The sequence below is a fragment of the Narcine bancroftii genome, chromosome 3, assembly GCF_036971445.1.
Source record: "Narcine bancroftii isolate sNarBan1 chromosome 3, sNarBan1.hap1, whole genome shotgun sequence".
NCBI lineage: Eukaryota > Metazoa > Chordata > Chondrichthyes > Torpediniformes > Narcinidae > Narcine > Narcine bancroftii.
In genome coordinates, this window is record NC_091471.1 from 350,835,458 (window position 1) to 350,860,973 (window position 25,516).

At 43.2% G+C, this 25,516-nt stretch overlaps 2 protein-coding genes and 1 non-coding gene across 3 annotated transcripts in view; 1 reads left to right on the top strand and 2 right to left on the bottom strand.

Annotated features, from left to right (window-relative positions):
• The window catches only part of bptf (bromodomain PHD finger transcription factor), a 163,588-nt gene extending 151,636 nt beyond the window's left edge, over nt 1–11,952 (bottom strand). Inside the window, exon 1 of the mRNA XM_069929749.1 lies at nt 11,445–11,952. Within this exon, the coding sequence (XP_069785850.1) occupies nt 11,445–11,952 (508 nt within the window). The remainder of the gene's footprint in view (nt 1–11,444) is intronic.
• Nucleotides 11,953–22,520: 10,568 nt separating this feature from the next.
• On the top strand, nt 22,521–22,602 carry trnas-aga (transfer RNA serine (anticodon AGA)). Its single transcript has one exon. It is a non-coding gene; the product is annotated as a tRNA-Ser (tRNA).
• A 2,549-nt stretch (nt 22,603–25,151) lies between these two features.
• Nucleotides 25,152–25,516, bottom strand: part of nol11 (nucleolar protein 11) — a 52,636-nt gene continuing 52,271 nt past the window's right edge. Inside the window, exon 18 of the mRNA XM_069929751.1 lies at nt 25,152–25,365. Coding sequence (XP_069785852.1) covers nt 25,255–25,365 — 111 coding nt within the window. The 3' untranslated portion in view covers nt 25,152–25,254. The remainder of the gene's footprint in view (nt 25,366–25,516) is intronic.

Below are 25,516 nucleotides of genomic sequence, written 5' to 3' on the forward strand. Positions count from 1 at the left end.
GTTCTCCACCTTTATAGGTAACACAATAGAAATTTTACGACCTCAATCAAGCTGAATTCTTGTACCAAAGCCATCCATTGCTCATTAATTTTCCTGTCTTCAAGCTAAGGCTTTATAAGGCACTGGTGAGGCCTCACTTGGAGTACAGGGTCGTTTTGGGATCCTTATTTAAGAAGAGACGTGCTGGCATTGGCGAGGGCTCAGAAGTTTTACAAGAATGATTCCTAGAATGAAGGGATTCGCACATAAGGAATGTTTGACAGCTCTTGGACTGTACTCCTTGGAGTTCAGAAGAATGAGGGGGACCACAGAAGCATTTTGAATGCTGAAAGGCCTGGACAGAGTAGATGTGGCAAAGTTGTTTCCAATAGCAGGGGAGTCAAGAGGGCACAACTTTAGGATTGAATGGCACCCATTTAAAACAGAGATGAGGAGGTTTTTTTTTCAGCCAGAGTGGTGAACCTCTGGAATTTGCTGCCATAGGGAGTTGTGGAGGCCAATTCATTGGATGTGTACAAGGCAAAGATTGATAGGTAACTAAATAGTCAAGGTATCAAAGGTTATGAGGAGAAGGCATGGGAGTGGACCTAAGTGGGAAAATGGATCAGCTCATGATGGAATGGCGGAGCAGACTTGACACATTTTCTCCCAACCAAGTACTCTGAAAGCCTAACCCCTTTTTCTCGCATCTCAGCACCATACTTGTCCCAGGTTTTTCCACCAAGAACATAAGGAAACAGAAGGAGTGGTCCATCTGGCTCTTCCAACCTGTTCTATCCTTTCAAATTATCATGGCCTACACCTCTTCTGTGCCAGAAGCCTCATTTCTCCAATCCATAGCCTATTATTTCTATTGAAAGCAAATTATATTGTTAAAAAAAATACAAGGCCACCAGAAGAAAATATAGAACATAAATATTTTCACAATTGCTTTGGAATACAAATTTTGTCAGGTAAAATGTTTTTTTTTTAAATCTTCCTTTTTTATGGATTTATTTTAGTAACCAAAATGTATTGATTTTGTCACTTCAGAACATTGTCAACACATAACAAATTCTGAATTTGAGCTATATTATGTCCACATCCTAAAGGTATATGGGAGCTCCACCTTTGTTCACCCCACCCTTATAAAAGTCTGCTACTTTTCTTTTAGTGGATCACTTATTGATGCTTTATTTGTATTTTCAATAATGATTCTTCAAAAAGAATAGCCTTCTCTTTCACATGCTTAGAATAAAACTACAAAAAGGCAAGATTTATTTAAATTCAGCAAGCATACATTTGCTCAAATATAAGGAACCAAATATATCTGCCATTTTATATCCATTAATTCTTCTCCTTCACCATCAGCCTCTCAGCCAAATCTACTAAAATAATTCTCAGTATCGTTTAAATAAAATCTTGTCAAAAATAACAGAATTATTTCAAGTGCTTTTCTACAAATTACTGGCATGCCTAAAATCAAATACAAATCTTTTCCAAGATAACTGCATATATTCTATCTTACAAGAAATATACTTCATGCTACAGAAGACTATATTGTAAATCAATCAATTTAGGTGATTGCATGAAATCTGTTTTCAATTCATGACACCTAAACCTTCGAGGTAGCAAAGTCATTTTGGACTTTCACCAACTATACCACTACAAATATAGTGGAGCCCCGTTACAAAGCAATAGTTTGGGTAAAAAAAATTTGCACTGTGGAAAAAGCAGGTTCGCGCTAAATCGCGGTTCATGAGAAACAGCGTTTTTGAAAAAGTCAAGACTACACGTACAATACTTGTATTTGCAATCATTTTTTTTAAATTTCTTACGATCATCATTTTATTTTATAAAAAACAACCGAGAGTTTATTTGAACACAGCATGCCACTGGATGCAAGTATCATCTTTGCTTGGAAGCATGCTGCCTTGGATCATCTTGTAGCAGAGGCCTGTTTCATCACAAGCCCCTTTTACACTTACGTCCCACTAAATCAGTTGTTCAGCATCCCGGGATAGGAATTCAATTTTTGCTGTTCACACTTGACCACTCTCAACTGGGACACTGCACGTGTTCACATTTGCAAGGAGCCATCCCCAGGGTTAGGACTGTTCTACCAGTGATGTCATGACACGTTGAGCAATGGAGGAGCTGTCCTAAATCCTGATCAATATATTATGATCTTATATTTGAACAAAATGAATTATAACATTATTAAGCTTTATGTACAGCACAGTATGAGCCCTTCAGCCCATTGTTGTTGCATAAGGGACCATGGAAAAGTGCTAGCAATAAATAGCAATCGTGACAATTTTTAAACAGGGTGGGAAAGTTGGTAGCGCTATTGTGTACAACTTATAAATATCACGGAAAGAGCAATGGTAGACCTGTCCTCCCGGAATGCCGTGCAGCAGAGAAAGGACTATATGCACAACTACATGCAGGAAGCACTCATATAGGGGTTTCCCTGCCACACAGCATTCTGGGAAGTCAGGTCTGCCATTGCTTTTTCCTACAGTCTTTATAAATTGTGCACTTGTAGTGCTACCAACTTTCCAGCACTGTCCGCTATTACTATTTATTTCCCCCCTCTCTCCCACTGTGACTTTCCCATGGCAAAATTTATACTTTCAATTTAATCTTTTCTTCCTTCATGTTCCTGCACTCATGAAAAACCTTGGGTCATTTCTATCCCAGAATGCAATTGCCCATTCTACACTTGCCTCATTGCAATGCTTGCATCTGCAAACGCGAAGGATTGTACTAGGAGTTGAGGCAGTCTATCCCTGGCATGAGAAGATTTTCCTTCACACTAGACCCTTTTTGGGCCGATTAGCCATTAATTCCTGGGACCACTTGCAAGTGTGAAAGAGGTTACAGTTGTACATTTGTTCTTCGACATAGCCACCTGCTTCCAAGACAGATTTTAGTTCTGCCGGGTATTCACTGGCGGCGGTGCTGGGCAAATTTCTCCAGACACTAACACTTAAGAAATCCCATGACAGCATTTAAACCAGTCCAGCCATCCATTGCTAGCTTTGAACTGTGAGGCTTCTCTGTTGATCGGCTTGTCAAACATCTTGGGTTAAGCTTTGAGAATAGGCCCAGAAAATGGAAGACCTTCTGACCACACGAACAAACCACTCATACAGGGAGTCATGGAGGCTGACAGCTTTGGCTGTCTTCATGCATTTGGCCTTTAGTCCTGCCTCTTCCTCAACTTTCTAAATAGACACACGTAACTCATCTTCCTGAGATTTCCAGCCTCAAAGTGTTGATTTAGGTATGCCAAGGACTTGTGCAACTTGGTTTTGACTTCTATTCTCGATCGCTTCAAATGCGTGAAGCTCATCGTTCACAGAAAAAGATTTTTGTTTTCTAGCAGTGCGTTCCATTTTGGAAAAAAAAATTTCAAATCCAGAAAGAGCAAAAAGAAGGCTCATCGCGTTTATCCGGATTCACATTAAATTGGGTCACGTTAAACCAAGGTTCCACTCTATCAACAATATTTTTTCCCCCACATTCTCAACCAATAAAACATCTCTCCATTGTGGATAGCTCTCATCAATGCATATCAAAACACTGCACATAAATAGAGATACACAATCCTTTATCCGGACATCTAAAATCTGGAAAACTCCAAAAAACGGCGAGGGGGGAGAGGCCGGCAGCGCGACTCGGGCGGGCGAGGGGGGAGAGGCCGGCAGCGCGACTCGGGCGGGCGAGGGGGGAGAGGCCGGCAGCGCGACTCGGGCGGGCGAGGGGGGAGAGGCCGGCAGCGCGACTCGGGCGGGCGAGGGGGGAGAGGCCGGCAGCGCGACTCGGGCGGGCGAGGGGGGAGAGGCCGGCAGCGCGACTCGGGCGGGCGAGGGGGGAGAGGCCGGCAGCGCGACTCGGGCGGGCGAGGGGGGAGAGGCCGGCAGCGCGACTCGGGCGGGCGAGGGGGGAGAGGCCGGCAGCGCGACTCGGGCGGGCGAGGGGGGAGAGGCCGGCAGCGCGACTCGGGCGGGCGAGGGGGGAGAGGCCGGCAGCGCGACTCGGGCGGGCGAGGGGGGAGAGGCCGGCAGCGCGACTCGGGCGGGCGAGGGGGGAGAGGCCGGCAGCGCGACTCGGGCGGGCGAGGGGGGAGAGGCCGGCAGCGCGACTCGGGCGGGCGAGGGGGGAGAGGCCGGCAGCGCGACTCGGGCGGGCGAGGGGGGAGAGGCCGGCAGCGCGACTCGGGCGGGCGAGGGGGGAGAGGCCGGCAGCGCAACTCGGGCGGGCGAGGGGGGAGAGGCCGGCATCGCGACTCGGGCGGGCGAGGGGGGAGAGGCCGGCAGCGCGACTCGGGCGGGCGAGGGGGGAGAGGCCGGCAGCGCGACTCGGGCGGGCGAGGGGGGAGAGGCCGGCAGCGCGACTCGGGCAGGCGAGGGGGGGGAGAGGCCGGCAGCGCGACTCGGGCGGGCGAGGGGGGAGAGGCCGGCAGCGCGACTCGGGCGGGCGAGGGGGGAGAGGCCGGCAGCGCGACTCGGGCGGGCGAGGGGGGGGAGAGGCCGGCAGCGCGACTCGGGCGGGCGAGGGGGGAGAGGCCGGCAGCGCGACTCGGGCGGGCGAGGGGGGAGAGGCCGGCAGCGCGACTCGGGCGGGCGAGGGGGGAGAGGCCGGCAGCGCGACTCGGGCGGGCGAGGGGGGAGAGGCCGGCAGCGCGACTCGGGCGGGCGAGGGGGGAGAGGCCGGCAGCGCGACTCGGGCGGGCGAGGGGGGAGAGGCCGGCAGCGCGACTCGGGTGGGTTAGGGGGAAGAGGCCGGCAGCGCCACTCGGACGGGCGAGGGGGAAGAGGCCGGCAGCAATTCAGGTCGGCTTAAATCTGGGGAAGCTGGCTTTTGTTCTGAAATCTGGAAAACTCCAAAATTCAGAACACACTGTCCCCCAAGGGTTCCGGATAAAGGATTGTCCAATGCTACTTAAATTATAATAGAACATTACAGCACAGTACAGTCCATTTAGTTCTCAATGCTGGGCTGACTTATGCAAACCTCCACAGCAAAACAATTTTTCCATACTTTACATCCATCACCCTTTATTTATCTTACACCCATATGACTCATGGTTTTTTTTTTAATGTCTCTATTGTATCAACCTCCACCACCATCCGCGGCAATTCATTTCAAACACTCACCACTCTCTTACCTCGGAGATCTCCCCTAAGCTTTTCTCCACTCACCTTAAACAGATGACCTCTGCTATTTGCTACCGTCACCTCAGGAAAAAGGTGCTGACTGTTCAGCCCATCTAAGCCCCTCATAACCCAATAATCCAAAAACCACAACCGAAATTTTTTTTCGGCAGAACGTAACATCATAAGTTGAAAAGATTTTTTCACTTAACGTGCTCATGTGGGTCTCTGATGCGCTGTTAGAACCAGTTTGGTAACAACAGAGCTCAGAACCAGCTGGGAAGACAATATACCGAACAGCTGGATGCTGGGTCAGAGAATCTCGAGCCATCAGTGAGCGACTGGAGGAAGTCGGCAGGACAGGCAGCACATGGGGAGATTATCCTTGTTTCAGGTAATTCTCTCCCCCCTCTCTTTCCATTTCTTCTTTACCCTCCACTGTACTTGGTTCTCTGATGTCCCAGCATCATCAAGGAGAGTGACCTCCTGGGCAGGTGTGGGGACCTTGGGCTTCCAGGAGACTTCAGGCTCCCAGACAGGAGCAACAACAGCGGTGAGGTGTCGGGGATCAGCGACGGCAGCAGAAGTGGCGACAGCTGTGGGGTTGTGTCGGGGACCGGAGACACAGTGAGAAGGTGTCAGGGATCGGCGACGGCCAATACAAGTATTCTGCTGATTCTACTGGGCTGCTTCAAGTCGATTCTCGGTTATTTGGGGGAGGTGGGGAAAAGGAAAAAATAAAAATCAGGTTAACCAAAAAAACATCGTCCCATTCATTTCAGATAATCAGAAACATACTGTGAACCTATTTTAAGTCACTTCTCATTCTGTCACTCCAAAGAGTAAAACTCAATCCATCAAGAAAGACAGACTATTTAAAAAAAAAGACAGACTATTCACAATTACTAACTGTCTGACACCTGCATTTCATGTCAACACCATCAGAATCAGAATGCAGAAAAGTTCCTTCTCATTAAACTATACCAATTACTATTGGACTCTGAATGTAGAATTGTGTTTGTTATTCCAGTCCTGACATTTTTACTAAAATTGGTCTCTTTAATTGAGGTTTCTGTCAATATGCACCCAGAAATGTCTTTTCATCCAGTATAAAATTTTTAAAATTAGGTACAATTTCCACAAATCTTATATCATAAAAGGTTCACCTTCAAAACCAGAAACCATGACCAAGTTTATGGTGTCAATTCAGTCAAATAGACAAATTGGGCCAAAGGGCCTGTTTCTGTGCTGTAAAACAAGGAACCAGCAATTAAAGCTGCATTATCATCTCCCCAAATTTCCCAACTTTGCGGTGGAATGCCAACTTTACCCAAAACTTCCACACCTAGCTCAATCCAAAAAAAATCATTTAGTAAAAGACAAATTGCCAATAAAAAAACCTTTTCCTACTGAAACATGATGCAGGACTTCATTTTTACATATTCAAGAAACAATGTTGTACATCTGAACAAATTCACTGTTTCACTAACAGTTCGACACTAAACTGTCATAGTTTAGTGAACTTTTATAACATGAAGATAACATGCTGAGAGTTCTTACATATGGCATGCACACATGCACAACATACCCCTAATATCACCCATTAAAAAAGACTCTCTCCCCCCCACCCCCAGTATAGGAAAAAATGGTTACAAGTTATTCCACACTGCTTTTTTTTGTGCATGGCAGTTGTTATGGCATGGAGAATGTATTCAATTCTGTAACCACTCACACAGAAAAGGTATCATAAATAATTAGGGAAAACTAAGTTAATACAACTTTACTCCTTAACTTTACTCAAAAGATCCTTTATTGTGACCATTAAAGTCTGCAGAAATATTAACTAGTGTTAACATTCTGAATGAACAAAATACATGCTCAGGTATTTAACTACCTATGATCAATATAGATGGGAGACATTAGAAATACAAAAAATCTGAACCTTTTACAGGTAATGCATAATTTTAGATTTAATTTATACAAATTTTTGTCTAAGAAAGTAAACTCAGCAAATTGTAGAGCTTGCCAAGAAGAAAATAAGAATGCAAAGTATTTCTCTTTGCTTGGCTTTTATATTCTTTAGGAGAATATATTTACACAAAATACAACTTCAGATTGACCACTGTCAGTCTTGAAGCCACACACTCGAGTCAGAATACTACCCGGCCTCTCAGACAGATAACAAAGATGTTATGTGACCCATACGACGTTGGTGCTTGCACATACTCACACATACTCAATGGATGAGTCTGCAGTTGCTGCATTGGTTTCATTAATTGTTCAAGAATCCCTAAAACCAAAATGGAAGCAAGTCATCCTTGATCCCAAAGCATTGTTTAAGAGGAAAAGATCTTTTGGACTAAAAACAAGGGATTTTCCCAGCTATGATAACATTTCTCCTTCGATCATTAAAAGTTTTTTCAATAAAAATCACATCCTCCATAAATTAATGAGGAGCACACATCAGCATCCTGTTTGATTGAGAATCAGAATTGCTTGGAAATTAGGTCAAAAATAGTTCCCTCAGTTTGTTTTATTTAAAATGGGTAATTGGAAAATATGCCAATTAATATAACAATGATAAAAATCTTGATACTCAAAATGTAAATTATAGTGTGATATGCTATCTTAAAAACAGGAATGTACCCCCCCCACAGCAGAAGAAACAGAACTCAGCACACAATTTGGACGGAAGCTTCAATGTAGCAATGAGAAAGCCTCCATTCAATGCTAACAATTTCAAAAGAGACATCAAACTCAAGCATGTGCCATTGAAAAAGTAGAAAGTAGAAAGTTCCTCCAATGTAATCCCTCAACCAGCACTGTGAGAATAAATTAACTGGTCACTTATTGGGAACACAATGCTTTGTACAAATCAGCTTCCAGCCTTGTCCCACCCAAGAACTATTTCCAGTTCAGTACCAATTGTTCTCAGCCCAACAGACCCTGGATCCTCCATCAAGCCAAGATGAATTGAAGACAGCAAATCAACACTGAATAATCAAAGGTGAGCTTTAATGAGCGATGAATGTTTCACACTAATGGCAGGAGATACAACTGCTAAATCTAATGTTATAAATCCACTCAGATGTCTCCATCTATTCCTGCTTGTACTTATAAACATTTACTTCACGAACAAACTTCCACTGCTTTTCAAATGCACATATTACTGCAGTATTCCGTACTTGCTAAAAAGCTGTACTCCTTGCATACAAATGAGGAAAATGGGTTAATTGTCCAAACTGCATTTAAGATTACTTTTACAAAACTGGCACACAAGTTTCCATTATAAAATCTTGTTCAAATATAAAGAGGCAAATGGGACAAAATGGTGAAATAGTGATCTGGACTAATACAAGAAAAATCCATTATTTCAATTCATAACCCAGCAGTCAATGGTGACTTGGACCATGAATTTGCTGTCTCTTGGGTCAAAGAACAAATACCTTAAGATAAAAGAATGTTTTAATTCTGCTGCATTAAAATCTCAATTTATTGTTTTTTTTAAAATCCTCAAACACCACCAATCATAGTATGTTCCATATTTGTCAATGTGAAATAATTTAGCTGACAATAATGATTTAAGACAGATGCTTGACAACTTTAGATTCATATTTTTGTCATGAGCAGAGAAACAATGAAAAACTTTCTTTTGCTTATTGCTTCACTTTTTTCCAGTCTATTATTTACACATTTTCCAGAAATTGAAGGTTTTCCACCCAAAAGATAATCATTCTTTGGAAAAAGTCAACAATTGTCAGAGGGATTCAGTGATACAGTCCATTATCTCTTCACTTCCTTCATTCTGAGCATCCAATGCAGTCACCAACCCACATTTCAAGTTGCAAAAGTTACAATGCATACATGCACTATTAGTTTAAATTGGTCATTATTTTAACAATGCTACAATGCCATCATCTAATGCCATTGATAGACATTAATTGACCAGTTAATTATTCAGCTGCATCTTTATAGTAATGTTATTTTTAAAAATGCAATATCATGGTGTTAATACTCAACTGTCAATTCAGAAACATATCAGAGATGGACTGTGAAATCATTGAGATAGCAACCATAAGCAGTTTAAAAATTTTAAGTCAGTTCTGAATATTATTGGCCAGGTAAATTTAACTAGTAATTAATAAAAATATTTAAACTCTTACATCTCTGGTTCTCTCTTTCCACCTACAATCATTAATTAATACTTCCACAAATATTAATAATGAAATTTGACCATGAATAATGAAGAGAATAAAACTGAGAAATTGTAATATTTGGAATTGAAAATTTAATAAAACTAGACCATTCCAATAATTGCAATTTTCTGAAAACCTTCCTTAGTCTTTCACAAACCATGTCAATGAACATTAGGTAATGGGTGAAGGGACATGAAAGAGAATGGGTAAGAGGGAATTTCAGGATGGGTGATAGACAAATGAGAGATGCATAGACCCTGAAACAAATAAAAATAAAGTTTCCAAAATAATATTCCAAAAAGAAGACACCTTGTGAGTGTGAAATAAGCAGAAGAGACAAATAAATCAACTGGAGAAACCTACTCACGAAAAGATAAAATTATGGGTTTTGAAAATAATTAAGCTACTTAATTATTTGGTTTGCAGAGATGTATTTAGCAAAAGTGGGGAAAAAATGGGTACACAAAACTTTCCCAAGTAGAGGACTTTTGCACAGTGCTGAATTAGTTATTGTTTGAAGGACACAGCATGCTGTAGAGGGAAGCATTCAAGTAAATCCTGAGGTGATCGTATCAGATTTGAATTTCAGTTGCATAAATTGAGTACCTTGAAAGAATTGTCATGTTCAAGAGAAAGGATTTGCATATTTTGGTTTTTTTTTTACAATGCAAGAAAGGCAAGTTAACCTAGCTCAAAGCACAGTACCAATGTTGTACATCATCTGAAGGCAAAGAACATGACAGAGGCCAGTAATATTTAACTGTAGGCAAGGATGCAGAATCCCAAATGGAGATTTTAAATTAAAAATTTTAGAATATTGCCAAACAAAATGTTGTTGATCTCCACAACTCAAAATGCAACAATGAAAACTAAACATACTCCCAACATGAACATAGGATGTAATCTTTTCCACAAATAGTTGTGATAAATGGATGAAGGAAAAACTATGCAACATATTTTGAATGCATCAGTTTCATTCTTATATCAGAACCAAATTACTTTTAATATAACCGAGAAAACAAAGTTTTTACTTTTAAAAGCACAAAATTATTTGCAATTTTTCATGTATTAATAACAAGATTGGTGAAAACTGTACTTCGATATTCACTTATGAATCAAATTTTAATTTCCAAATATTCAATCAACAGAATCAGAATTCAAAAATGTATTTGAATTTTGAAATTATGGTTTCCTTTCCTTTTAACAATTCAACATTTTTGAAATGTTTTAATAACAGCTCTCATATCAGATTGTGCTCCTTGTCAACAACTATAATACAATCTTGACATTAAATAGATGTTAATATTTCATTGGGAGAAACTCCTCAAAACTACTCTAACCCTAACCCTAATGCCTTGACTGAAAACAACAAAATTATTTCCCTCTTGATTAAACAAATTAAGATGTTTTCCTGTTGTTGCTATTCATTTCCAAACTTTCATTTGACATTTCCATTCATCCTTTTAACTATGAACAAACTATGACCAGAGAAATTCAAATAATTTAAAGACAGGATAAAACAAAGCATTCCACCTTTCCCAGATGTGAGAAACATATGGCCTGTCAAAGTTGTCACTCTGAACATCATGCCATCCCTGTTCCCCCTGCCAACCACTAATTACTAACAAGAGGACAGCAAGTGTACGGCAAGGTAAGTACTCAGTGCGAGTTGTGAAACACAAAAGTCTGCCAACACCATGGTTGAAGTAAAAACAGTGCTGGAGAAACTTGATGCTCAAGCCCAAAACGATGGTTATGCATCTTTATTTTTGCTACATTAAACACACTGCTTGACCTGCTCAGTTTCTCCAGCAGTGTGTTTTTAACCATAGCCAGTTGCGAGTACATCCCAACCATTCAAAAAGTTCTAGAACAAGCTCTGTGATCAAACTTCAGATCAAATTTCAGATTTATTGTCATGACAGTCACATTTTCCCACGAGGAAAAAAAAATGCCACACTTTTGGAAATGTCACTTAATGGCAACTGTTGCATACAGGGTTCCCAGGAGTTTGATGAGCTTTGCGTGTTACTTTTAAACAAACCTGATGATCTCCCATATTTTGGAACGGGAGGGAAGCTGCTGCCAGAGTTTCGGGTGCATTTACCTGGAGTACTGCTGTAAGTGCTGTGACTCCTGAAGCTGCTCTCTGTGCAATAGCTCGCATCGTCGTCGTCTTCCTCCTCGTCCTCCTCCTCGCTGGCCTGGTGGTAATCCGAATCCTGCTCGCCCTCGTTCTCCTTCTCTCGCTCGTCCTCGTCCGACCCCAGACTCTCATCCTCCTCCTCTTCCTCGTCCTCCTCGCTCTCGTGGTCGTCGTAGATCACTTTGTTGACGGCCAGCCTGCGGTTCCTGCCGCCCTGCCGCCGCTGCTGCTGCTGCTGTTGCACCACCGTCACCCGGGCCCTGCCCCGGTTCGCCGTTTTACCTCCTCTGGGGGTACGGCTCCCTCTGCTGCCGCCGCCACCGGCCTCGGCGGACGAGTGGTTGGCCCTCCTGTCAGCCCCCCTGCCCCGGCCCGCGGCCCGGTACCTCAGACTGCCCGCCGGCCCGCCGCCGCCTGCGGCCGCCGAAGCGTCGAGCGTCTTGGGCGGCCTACCTCTCCTCCCTCTCATGGCGCTCCCCCCCCCCCCCCCCTATTCAGTTGGCTTCAGTTCCCCCCCACCCCGATCCTCCTCACACGTTAACCCCCCCCCCAGGTGTTAGGGTTTATTATTATTTTTTCCGCCCCCCCCCCCACGAGAATGTCTGTTCCTTCCGCAGCACGGCGAAGCGCCGCGCACTCGGACTCTTATTTTCCTCCCCCTCCCTCAGTCTCTCTCTCTCTCCCCCCCTCCCCCTCCCTCCTCTCTCGCCTCCTGCTTCACTCCAATCTTCCGGCATCCATGTTGTATTCGGGGATCGCCGCCATTTTTGTCAACCAGTCAACTGGTCACGTGAGCGCCTCCCTGTCTGCCTCCCTCCCTCCCGCTTCTTCCACCCACCCAGGTGCGCACGCGCCGCCAGCAGCCCGGGGCCCGCGCGAGCCGTCCTGCTGCAAACTGGCCGCTCGACCGCCGCCAACACTGTGGTTTCCAGTCCTTCTCTCTCGGTGGAGGGGAAAAAAAATAAAAGGTCGAGAGTGTGCAATATTTAACCCCGCCTTTTACGCAACACGATTTGCATTCATGCTTTTTTTAGAAAAAACTCGTACAAAATAAATATAATCGATTTTGTGGGTTGAATTCGCAAACATCATATTTAAAATTTTGCAACGAAGCCAAAGGTTTGAGCAAAACGGAAAATAGTCTATTTTGCAACACAAGTTCTGTGCATTTCGCTATTGGTTCCTTTTCGTCTCCAACCAAAGGTAAAGAAGGGAGAGAAAAATAGAATGGAGTTGTTTCTGCTTTTCGTGGTCGCGATCTACGCTCAATAAAGGATAACTAAAACAAAATTAAAGGGAGCTGTGGGCCGTTGGATTCTCCACTAGTTTTAATTTTAGTTTGGGTTTTAAATTAAAGAGATGGAAAGCTTGTAGATTGGCGGTGGGAGCACAGAACCAATCAATGCACCCGTAACAACGAGCCCATGGCAACCGCGAATGGGAAGGTCTCTGACAAAGGTTAAAAAAAACCTAACAAATACTGCAAAGGGGGTTTTAAATGCAAGCTTCCGCTTGTGTTAGTTTGTTGTACGAAGCAATAGCATGGGAGATGAATCATTTGCAGCAAGGGCCATCACCTTTTGGACATGGCCCGGGTGAAGAGTTCATTGCCCACTCGGACTCCGAGCCGCCGTGCTCTCCAACACGCATCTCCCCCTGCGCCAGGTCTCCGCAGCACCAAGTGCCCCCTTCACCTGTCACTCAGAGCCCGCCCATTTCCGGGCCACTCGCGCGCGATGTAGGGCAGGCCCCCGGAGGAGGGAGGGGTCAGGGTCGAGGGACTGCTGGGGCTGAGGGTGGGGGGAGGGAGGGGTCAGGGTGGAGGGACTGCTGGGGGTGGGGGGAGGGAGGGGTCAGGGTCGAGGGACTGCTGGGGGTGGGGGGAGGGAGGGGTCAGGGTCGAGGGACTGCTGGGGGTGGGGGGAGGGAGGGGTCGGGGTCGAGGGACTGCTGGGGGTGGGGGGAGGGAGGGGTCAGGGTCGAGGGACTGCTGGGGCTGGGGGAGGGGGGGGGTGGGAGGGGTCAGGGTCGAGGGACTGCTGGGGTAGGGGGAAGTCTGGTCCCGGGGAGGAGGGGTCAGGACCGAAGGATCTCTGGGGTGGGGTGGGGTGGGGTCAGGACCGAGGGACCTGGTCCACGAGGAGTGCACAGCTTCTACCAGGCAGGTACTGCCTCCAGTGCCTACAATGGCCTGATCCTCCTTTTGAAGCAGCTGTGAGAAAAAGGCTGCAACATTTTGGTCTACTGCATGCATGGCGGCTTTCGCAATGTAACTTTGGAGGTAATTAAAAGCTGTCTGAGCTTCGGGCGAAAGGGGGAAAGTGGTGGCCTTTAAGAAGGGATGAACCTTGTCAGCATATTGAGGGACCCACTGGACGTAATATGAGAAAAACCCCAGGCATCTCCTCAAAGCCTTTGTGGTTCCTGGGAGGTGGAGCTCTAACAGGGGGTGGATCCTATCAGGGTTGGGGCCAATGATGCCATTCTCCACCAGGTAGCCAAGGATAGCACTCCTGGGCTCAGGAAGCGGCAGCTGTAGTGGGAGCTGTTGGTCCTTGAGATGCTCGCCTGAGACCGTGAGTTCGCTGGCCTCAAGGTCATCGTTCTTGAGAATAGCTTGTTCCAATGTTTAGGCCAGCTCGACATGACTAGCGAGAGCCTTCCTTCCTGACTCGAGCAGAACCCTGCGACCAGGGTGTCCCGGATCTGTTCATCTTCCCGGATGTGGCCCGAAGCGGCCTCATATCTGAACTTCTTAGCTAGCGTCCGCAGATCCAGTAGGTAGTCATCAATTGACTCTCTGGGCCATTGGCAGCATAGGATGAGTCGGTGCCTTCACTAGGACCTCATTCAGGGCCTTCATGTAGCGGGTCTTAAACGCCTCGATGATGGCCTTGAATGTCAGTAAGACTCGGATGTCTGCGTTCCCCTTCGTCCCTACCTTTGAGATGAATGCCAACCTCCAGAGCTCATCTGTATGGAAGACGTCCGTGGTCTCGTTCAGGTCGGCCTGGAAGCAGTCTAGCCAATATGCGAACTCCTTAGCTGCATCGGAGGACTGGGGGTCTATTAACAGCATACTGGACTTGAGTAACGCCTCCATCCTTATTTGTAAGCTAATAAAATTGTAGCATAGATAAAAGCTCACACTCAACTGAAAGGAGAACTAATGCTTTTATTAGCTTACAACACAGGTAGGGTTCATGAATTGGCTTCAGAGGGGTTCTGGATTTAGGCGGGAAAACCTGGTTATATACGGGCCCCCGGAGGAGGAGCCAGGAGGTGGGACCAGTCATTAGTACAGCACACTTCTAGTGGATCCCAGTTCACTGCACAGAAAGATGGTAAGCACGCTAGTTATTCGGAACGTGGTTGTGAATGTTATCGATGTGGCAGTATCAGACATTTTGGGAAGGACGTGCTGTCCAGCCAGGGGTCAAGTGTGCAGAAGCTGTGGTAGAAAGGGTCTTTCTGCCAAGACATGCCAAGCTCCACCCCAGGCAAGAGGTGAACCCGGGCATACAAATAATTGTGGAGGAAGAAGGAGGATGAGAGGTGGACATAGGCTGAGGGGCAAACAAAATGTACATCATGTTGAAAATGACTTGTGTGAATGTGAACGTACATGTGATGGTGATCAGGAAAAACAAACTGAGAAAAGATATGTTTTTGCCATTAACAATAAACATGCAGATGCAAAGGTGTCAGTAGTGATTGGAGGTTGACATCATGGTGGACAGTCAGAGTGACACCAATATAATAGAATATTGTGGGAGGAACTGAAAAAGATAAAATGTACAACTAGAAGATGTGAGAAAAAGTTGTTTCCATCCACCTCATCGAAGCCACTTTAAACAATTGGATGGTTTACAGCAGAGGTGCAGGTAGATGTCCAGAGTAATCTTACACATCTATCACGATGGTAGAGTTTGTTGTCATAGAGGAATGAGGGGAACCTCTAGTGAGTAGGGAGACGGTGCAGACAATGAGACTACAACAATAATCACTACAGGGTGATTGATATAGCAGGGAAAAATAATATTGCTGATTCACTATCAAGGTTGCTAAAAACGATAGGGTAAAGTACTCAATGCTTGAGATGGAGGCTGAATCGTTTGTGAGATTTGTTGTGGTGAATGCTATACCACAGGCAGTACAAACCAAGGAGATCAAGGGGGAACCATGCATGGACCCAGAATTGATGGACATTAGGGATCGGATCAACAGCAGTGTCTGGAACAGCTGTCAAAACAAAACCTATGTGGCCATCAGAGATGAACTGTGCACAATTGGAAGATGTGTACTCGGGGAACCGATTTGTCATTCAACAGAAATTAAGCGGGAGGATGGTAGCACTGGCTCACGAGGAACATTTGGGAGTTGCTGGGACAAAACAAAACCCCCGTACAAAAGTTTGGTGGCCAGGAATGGAAAAAGATGTGGAAAAATATGTGAGATCATGTCATGGGTGTCAGAGCACAAGCAGACCTAACACACCTGAACCAATACAAACATGCTGCTACCAGCAGGACCATGGGAGGATATTGCAATAGACTCTTGGGCCCATTCCCACTGGAAAGTCGATTATGATGGTTGTCGACTATTACAGATATTATGAGTATGTCATAATGAAATCAAGAGCAGAAAAGACTATCGCAGCACTGATGGAGATCTTTGCCAGAAATGGCTTACGAGTGACTTTGCATTCAGACAATGGACCTCATTGTATATCAGAGATATTCCAAGAATTCATGAGAATCATTGATGTGCACCACCACAAGGTTACACCAAAGTGGCCAAGGGCTAATGGAGAAGTTGAACGTCAGAATCAGTCACTGGAAAAAAGAATGAGAATCGCTCAAGCAGAATGCAAGGACTGGAAAGAAGCTTTTTTGACCTATGTAGCAACAAACAAAGTGACACCACATTGCACCACAGGAAAAAGTCCAGCAGAACTTTTTGGAAGAAAGATCAGAACCACAATATTACTGGTTGTTGATATAGTGAATGACCAGGAAGTGGAAGACCATGATGCTGAAAGAAAAGGGGCAACAAAACTGTATGTGGACATGAAAAGGAATGCCAGACCTTCAGATGTAATACCAGGGGATGAGGTACTGGTGAGGAAAGAAAGTCAGAATAAAATGGACACACCGTTTATTCCTCAACCATATATTATGGTGTCCAGAGAAGGAAATCAGGTGACAGTCCAGTCACCAGAAGGTGTTACTTTTGACAGAAAGACATCACATGTGGAAAAGTATTATTGTCGCAACTCTCCAGTGATGTCGACGCCAGACGAAACTGTGAGAGCAGAACCAAGATGACCAGCTTTTTTTTAAATAATTTTTTTCTTTAATATTTCACCGTGAACCATGTCAATAACAATATATACAAACATTCACCACAGCGACATTCATTTTTCTCCCTTCCTCCCCACCCCCTATAACGTAAAGCAAGAATATAAATAAATAAATAGACAATAAAAGAACACAAAAGAAAAAGAAATCGTGTCATCCAAAATTCCACATTTAAGTATTTTCGTACTTGTATCTTATCACTTTAAGAGATGAATATCTGAAATCAGCGGTTTCTAATATACTCTATGTATGGTTCCCAAATTTGTTCAAATAAAGTATATTTGTCTTTTAGATTGTTGGTATTTTTTTTTCTAATGAAATACACTTGTTCATTTCTATGTACCATTGTTGTATTTTTCCAAGTTATCATTATGCACTCTTTTGCTGTGCAAGCGCATAGTAAATCTTTTTTGAGCCTTATCTAATTTTAGACCTAATTCTTTGTCTTTTATGTTGTTGTATAACAGGAAGATTTCTGAATCTTTTGGTATCTTATTTTTTGTAATTCTATTTAATATTGAGTTTAAATCCTCCCCAAAAATTTTCACTTTTGTACATGTCCAAATTGCATGTAATATTGTTCCAATTTCTTGTTTACAATGGAAACATTTGTCTGATATTGTTTGATTCCAGACTTTTAACTTTTGTGGTGTCTCATGTAATCTATGTAACCAATTGTATTGTATCATACAAAACCAAGTATTTATTGTATTACTCATGGTTTCTGTGCATAGTTTCATTCTTTATTCGTATTTTTAAATCTTTGGTTTCCCAACCCTGTTTAGGTTTGTACATGGCTTCATCATTTTCTTTGTATTGCAATTTGTTGTACGTATTTAATAATTTTTTTATTATTGCAGTGCCTAATTAAGTATTCATAGCAGCTACTCTCAGGTAATCTTAAGCTAGTTCCCAATTTTTCTTTTAAATAAGTTTTTAACTGATAGGATGAAAATATTGTACCATGTGATGGTCCGTATTTGTCCTTTAACTGTTCAAATGTTAGTAACTTATTTCCCAAAAAGCGAGATGACCTGGTTGATGGACCTAGAATGCACCAGCTGGAAGGAGAAACTATTGGAAACCAGCATCAAGGTGGTAGACAGACTGAGCAGGACATCGCGGTCAGCAGTCCAGACAATACCAGGAAGTAGACTGTAACTTCTGTGACGACCACCCAGGAGATTTCAAGACTAATAGCATAGAGAACTTTGCATTTTATGGCTTGGATATCTGTGTTTTGTAAATCATCCAGGAAAATATGTGATTTGGAAATTGAAGTTGATATTGGTATTGAAAATCATCAGTATCGAAAGTTGACTGTTTTAAAAGTAGTTTAAACATCATTCATTTATTTGATGATCCATTTTATTTGATAAGGGAGGGATGTCGTAGTGATAAATAATATAGTTTGGTTATTGACGTTAGAGAGTTCTATGTTGTGTTTGGTTTTATGTTAAAAAGTAAGTTTGCTTTAGAGAGCCAAGGTGAGAGAGTGGGAGACGGACTGAGCATGTGCAGAAAATGATCTAAAAATTTCTGTACTTGGATGATAAACCACCACTGGGGGTGCTGTGGAGTGGAAGAAGGGCCAGAGCATGAGTCATGGTCTGGAGGACAGTTTAGAATATTGGGATTTCAAAAAGGATGAACATTCTGAAGGCAGCCAGAAGGATCCAGACAAAGCCAGTGGTTCCTCTCTCTGCAAGCAACACAAGACAACTTCGAATTTTGTGCTCTCTCTTAAAGATCTTTTGGCTTCAGTTTACCAAACAAACTGAATTTTGATTATGATTTTTGCTTTGGTTGAGATCGAAGTTTTGTGAGTCTTGTGTGTTCTGTGTCTCAGTTTTTCTGTGGGCTGGTTGGAATTGTAGCTTAGACTTTGATTATGTATGTTATATTTAGACTGTGGAATTTATTAGTTTTACACTGTAATAGAGATTTGCATAGTAACCAGTGGGGATTGTTACAAAAGGGGGGATTTTGAATTAAAATTTGAAGGTGAATTTTTGTTAATTGTTCATCTTTACCCCTGTGTGATATGCCTTTGTGGTTGCTGGTTTGATCTTGTAACAGACTATAACGCCTTGCATGATAATATAGGTTGGTTATCGACTGTAATGACTGGCATGTGGGCACACAACTATGAGGGAGTAATAAAACAGTAATGATGGAATAAAGACTGAGCATATTTGAACTTAACCTAAGAAGTTAACTTTGTTTGACCTCAGGATTCAACAGTTCTGCCCCTGCACTTTTGACCATTCTCTTCCCTGCAATATTAAGACTTCAGTATCTGATTCAGTCTTTTTTTTACCTCTCTGGGCACCTTGCTATGTCTGGGCATCTTGCTATGTCTGGGCACCTTGCTATGTCTGGGCACCTTGCTACGTCTGGGCACCTTGCTATGTCGGAGGTTTCATACAAATTGCAGACTTTCTTCTCTGAAGGTGATTTTTTTTAAAGATGACGCTCAGTAATTTCACACTTTTTACTTTCCATCAAGGTCTGTGGATCATCCGGAATTCTGTATCCACCCTCTTGTAAAGTCACTCCCATCCTTGCAACGTTCCACCTTTTCTTTTTCCAATGGATATAGATCAAGGTCCAAATTTCAGATTAATTGTCAAAATACATGCATGATGTTACATACAACCCTGAGATTCTTTTTCCTGCGGGCAAGGCAGAATTACCACTTATTGGCAGTGCAACAAAAACTGTACACAATATGCACGTGTAAATATATAAACAAATGTAAACAAACTGCAATACACAGAAAAAAAAATGATGAAAGTGCAAAAGTAAGAGCCTTTGAGTTGGTTGTTGAGGAATCTGATGGTGGAGGGGTAGCAGCAATTTCTGAACCTGATGGTGCGAGTCTTGTGAGGCCCCTAGACCTCTTTCCTGATGGCAGCAACAAGAACAGAGCATTTACTGGGTGGTGTGGATCCTTGATGATTGCTGCTGCTCTCCAATGGCAGCGTTCCCTGCGGATGTTCTCGATAGTGGGGAGGGTTTTGTCTGTGATGTCCTGGGCTGTGTCCACTAACTTTTGCAGGGCTTTCCACTCGTCTCCACTTTCCAATCCCACCATGGTTTGGCCATTTTTCCAAGTCATAAGCTAGAGTTACCAATGTTGCTTTGCTCTCTTTAATTGCTGTCCTTCTATTTTCCATGCTATTTTCTCAGAATTGTTTTCTTGGCCACTTCAGAGACCTGTAACAACCAAATCCTCATTCCCTGATTCAGTAACAGCATTGTCTCTAGGTAAAATCAATCCAATTAGTCCTACTCCCCTTTGCCCTACAAACTCTTTACTTCCATATATTTATCCTGTTCCCTTTTGAATCAGCCCCATTGCCACTAACAGGTGACTGCCTGATTCTGAGGCTGATTACTGCATTTGGAATTAAAATTCAAGGTTCCCTTATTATCATGTAAAGGCACACAGTCATCACTAGTCCTGTGTCCCTATCAGGAGGAACAAGGAAGGAAAAGAAAGTCTCTTCAGAGACGTCATGTCTGTGGATCCTGCCATCTTGTCCAATACTGCTGCCTCCTGCACTCCACCATAGCCACATGGCCTCCTGTCCATTCCAGTGGTGAACCTGAGATTCTAGCATCCAAGTTCCCTCCCCGCATCGCCCCCCCCCCCCCCCCTGATCCTGGTTCTGATTTGATTAGGAAGCTGTCAGTGCCTTTGGCCCTTTGAGAGCCCCGCTTACCATTGGGACCCTTTATCTTTACAGGGTTTTTATCCATATACTATTTTCATGAACACAGGGGTGGGTGATATTTGCAATTTCCTTTCTTGCTGAAGATATGATGTTTGGAAGATAAAGGTTCAAGACACATGATTAAATATGCAGTGATGGTTGTTTTGTGAGCAGACCTGTAGATAAGCATAGTTCAAGTAAGACGCAGAGTAGGTTTCCCTTGCTTCCTTCTAATATCTAGAATCCATCTCAGAGGTAAAATAATTTTCAAAATATGGATATTTTTGTGTTTAGAGAATCATTCTATTAAAACAGCAAATTGTCATTGCAACATTGACTCTTTTTGGAAAATGGAATATTCCTTCTCCAGATAGACACTTCGTGTATTATTGAATGTCCTCAGCAATGGTAAATGGTCAGCATCTCCAAGGTAAGGGTCGTCTGTCAAAGCATTGTGAAATGACTTGGGTTGTTCCTGAGGTGCATTATATAGTTCACGGATATAATGTTTATCGAGGAAATATGAGAGGCATTGGTGTGGATGTGGACGTAGAGAGAGCAATAACCTTTCAAGACGGTGAAAGAACAGTGATTGATGCAAACTTGCAGATGATTCCGAGTAGTTTCTATCTAATTGAAGTGTACACCATTAAGAGAGACTTGCTTGAAGTAGCAAGGGTCTATTTAAATTGATAGAGAAGTCAAAAAACAAAAGGCAGAGATTAAAAGTAATTGATAGAAGAATTTTGGAAGAAAGAGGATTTATTTTTTAACCAGAGTCTGTGGAGTTAGGAACTAAGAGAGGCAGAGACCTGGTCATATTGAAGGTACAACAGAAAAGTCTGCAGAAACCATGGTTGAAGTAAAAACACTGCTGGAGAAAGCCAGCAGGTCAAACACTGTACTTTTATAGCAAAGATAAAGACACATAAACAATGTTTTCGGCGTTTCCCTTTGGGACCATGCTCCTCCTATCATTTTGTTTGGGTGCCTGTCTACATTTTGCTTATACCTTGATGAAGGGCTCAAGCTTGAAACGTTGGTTATGTATCTCTATCTTTGCTGTGTAAAGTACACTGTTTAACCTGCTGACTTCCTCCAGCATTGTGTTTTTACTCGTCTTCTTGTTGAAACTATTTCCAGAACAGTGAATTTACAGAAAACTCTGCTTCAAAGTGTGGAATGGGCCAGGACACATTATTGGCAATAATGCATTTGAAGAAAGATGACCTGCACGGTCACAGCCCCAATGCTGGGCGGTGGCATGAGAGTGGGTTGCTTTCGGACTCGTGTTGTAAAATTTCCAGGTTCAGAAGTTAATCGATAAACTCTTTGAACATGCATTATACTTTACTGAGAAAACATGAGGCCACATTCTGATTGTTTCTTGACAATTTAATTTACTTTTCATGAAATTTCCAACGATTTAGCAGGTGTACTTTTCGCTGAAAACAGGGGAACCCCGAAAGTCTGCAGACGCTGAGGTTGAGGAGAACTGATGTTGCACGAAGAAGATCTGTCGATGGGACGTTGTGATCATTTGTGGTAATAAGGATAACCTGATGAAAATTCAGTCACACCAGCTTCCGTGTATTTGTCCGTTTGGGTCACCAGAGACACGGTGAAAGTGTTATACTTTTGTTTTGCTAAGATGTTGTTTGCCAGTTCAACAATGAGCAAATAAATTAAAAAAAAACTTTCTAAAATTGGCTACGAGAAACTGAATCAATGGCACAGTTGGAGCGAGTAAGAAAACACTAAGGCAGTGCGTACCTGTCGTCAAGCCAAGCTCTGGGACGTGCACTCGTAGCTCGCAGCAGCATGAATGAAGCGGCGGTCGGACCTGGCATGTTCCCGCCACTCGGATTGCTACAGCAAAACTCAAACCGGAAATAGAACCCTATGTATCACAAGACTCAATCTCGACAAGAAATGGCAACCCAGCATTCTCCGTGCCGGTAGTCGTGGCCGAGTGGTTAAGGCGATGGACTAGAAATCCATTGGGGTCTCCCCGCGCAGGTTCGAATCCTGCCGACTACGTGTCATTTTCGTTTTATTTTCCGCCACGCATGTTCATTTTCACCAAACAAAAACCAGCCACTTGCTGCAACCCTGAGCACAATTTCATCACCCATTTCCCTCCAAGTTCCTTAGTCTTGTGTCATGTCAGAAAATGACCGGAATATTGTAAGAAGTGATAATAATTGCCTTTAAATGCTGCGCAGTTGGATGACCATTGATGCTCTATCCATTGATGCTCTACTGTCCTCCTTACCAGTGCCCCCTTCCAATTTGCTTTGGCCAGTTCCTCTCTGCCACTGTAATTCCCTTTACTCCACTGAAATACTAACACATCTGAGTTCAGCTTTTCCTTGTTAAATCTCAAATTGAACTCAGTCGTATTGGGATTGCTGCCCATGAATGGTTCCTTTACTCTAAGCTCTCTAATCGCCTCTGGTGCATTACACAGCACCCAATCCAGCACAGCTGATTCCCTGGTGGGTTCATCAACAAGTTGCTCTAAAAATCCATCTCATAGACTTTCTGCGAATTCTCTCTCTTGAGATCCAGTCCCAACCTGGGTTTAATCGCATCATGATGATGACACATTGTATGAGTTCAACTAAGAATGTTTTGCCGTTGATTTTCATTTATACTCAGCATCTGATGCCTCTTGTGTCAGTGTCTAACGATAGTCCACCAGCATTGATGGATTCCAGTTACCCTGACACTGCTTTTTTATGGTCACCATGTTTGTCACTGACTGCAACCAAGATCAACAGGGAAGAAGTCCAAGTGCAAATGCAGAAAATGAATTTTCAATGACACATTGCATTTCATGGTTTTGTCTGCTTGAAGTAGACTTAAAATATGACAGCAAATCACAAAAATAGGTTATATCTAAAAATGGTAGGGAAATTAAAATGATTTTTGTGATCAGCAGCCCAAAAGCCATAAAATATACCCAGAAGTGTTCAAGAAACAAAATATTTATTGTCCAGTGTAATATAACTGATAGGGAGAAGAGTGGGTTAGGAAAAATCATACAAAGAGCCCCATCAAATACTGCGGAGAATATAGTACAAGTGTTGGGACAAACAGGAATAGGATGACTGAACAGAAGCCATGAAGCTCTGGAGAAGTGAGAGACAGCAATTTGTCAGAGGGGTTTGGAGGGGGGTACACAAGCTGGACATTGAATACAGTGGTCACACCACATTTGTGAAGCTGCCATGATGCAAGCAGATTAGACACCACAGTGTGCTAATCTCCATGCTCTGGTGGAAAGGACAGACTGGATCAACATTTGGCTTTGATCCACACAAGGCAAATGCATGTCGAGTGGTAACTTGTATTCAGATACTAGAAATGAACATTACAGATCGAGCAAATTCTAGCAAGTTTTAAACCCATCACTTTATTCATTAGAGGGATTCATTCAGAGATGGTGTGATCTCCAGCCCCACAATATTCACGTTGTTAATTTATGTGGGTTTGGTTCTCGTTCATTGCAGGGCGTGGAAAGTTGGGGCTGATGTTCTCATTCACCTGAGGGAGTGCTGGATTGACGTCTCTCAGATATCACAAACTATCGAGTATTGGAGTTTGGTGTGCAGTTTTGGACACCAAACTATAGGAAGGATATCCACAAGATTGAGAAGAGAAGATTCACTAGTATGTTTCTGAGAGTTGAGGAATAAAGTTAAGGCATGTAGAAGAATGAAGTATACAAAATTATGATGGGTATAGATAAAGTAAATGCAAAGAGGCTCCTTCCACTGAGGTTAGGTGAGATACAAACCAGAGGATATGGGTTAAGGGTGAAATGGGAAAAGTTTAGGGGACACTTCACACAGAAAGTGGTGAGAGTGAGAACAAGTGGTGAACGCAGGTTCAATTTTAACATTCAAGAAACATTTGGACAGGTACATGGAATGGAGGAATATGGACTGAGTACAGGTCAGTGGGATTAGGCAGACTATTTTAGCACAGATTAAAAGGGCCGAACGGCCTTCTTCCTGTGCTATTGTGGCAGTGCACATTGCGACGCAGGTGAACAGGCTCTGTATGTGACAGCCGCAGTAGCAGAGCAGCTGCATTAAGATGGCACCGTTGGGTGCGGGGATTCCTCGTGGCCTCGGCCACCATAAGCGCCCTTTTGGCTGTGTCAGACATCACAGCTGACGTGGTGATGTGGCGCAGGCTCATCCTTAAAGAGCAGCGCACGAGTTTCAAATAAACAGTTGAACCTGGGACTCACTTTGGCCTGTGGTTTCTTTCAATCGTATAGCTACTACTACACTGTAATGTTTTATGGTTCTTGAGGCAATGAAATCCAGTGTTTCTGCTCAAGAATGTAAAGGATCCCAGATCTTACTGCTGCAGGACAACAAAGACACACAAGTCCTAAAGCACATTCCTCTTTCAGAAATGACCATAAACTAACTTGACCAATTGATATTCATGGAATCTTGTTGTGTATTATGGTCTGGGTTTGCAATTTAAACAACTTGCATTGCATCCTGAATGAAGCTCAAACATTCATGCAAGAAATACATCTGATAACCAGCAAATGAACAGAGCAGGGATAGACAAAGTAGAATTTTAATTCCAAGTGAAATACAACAGAAGAAAATTAACATTTTCACACCATAAATACAGCTCAAAACAATTACAAAAATGTGTACATAGCTAAATAATTTCTATCACTTCAATGGAATATAGTCCATCATTCTGTGGTGTCAGTTCATGTAGTTTCTGTAGACTTCCATCAATCTTGTTTAACGCAGAGTAAAACCTCACCTGTCAGAGGAAGAGGTTCAATGTTAGGAAATTATTAGCAACTGTCAGTGTTTCTGTTGTGCAGCCACATGTATCCACTTTCATATTAGTCTATTTTGAGTAAACTCTCCCTCCCATTTCAACAGCACAAATGTTGAACTAAAATATGGGG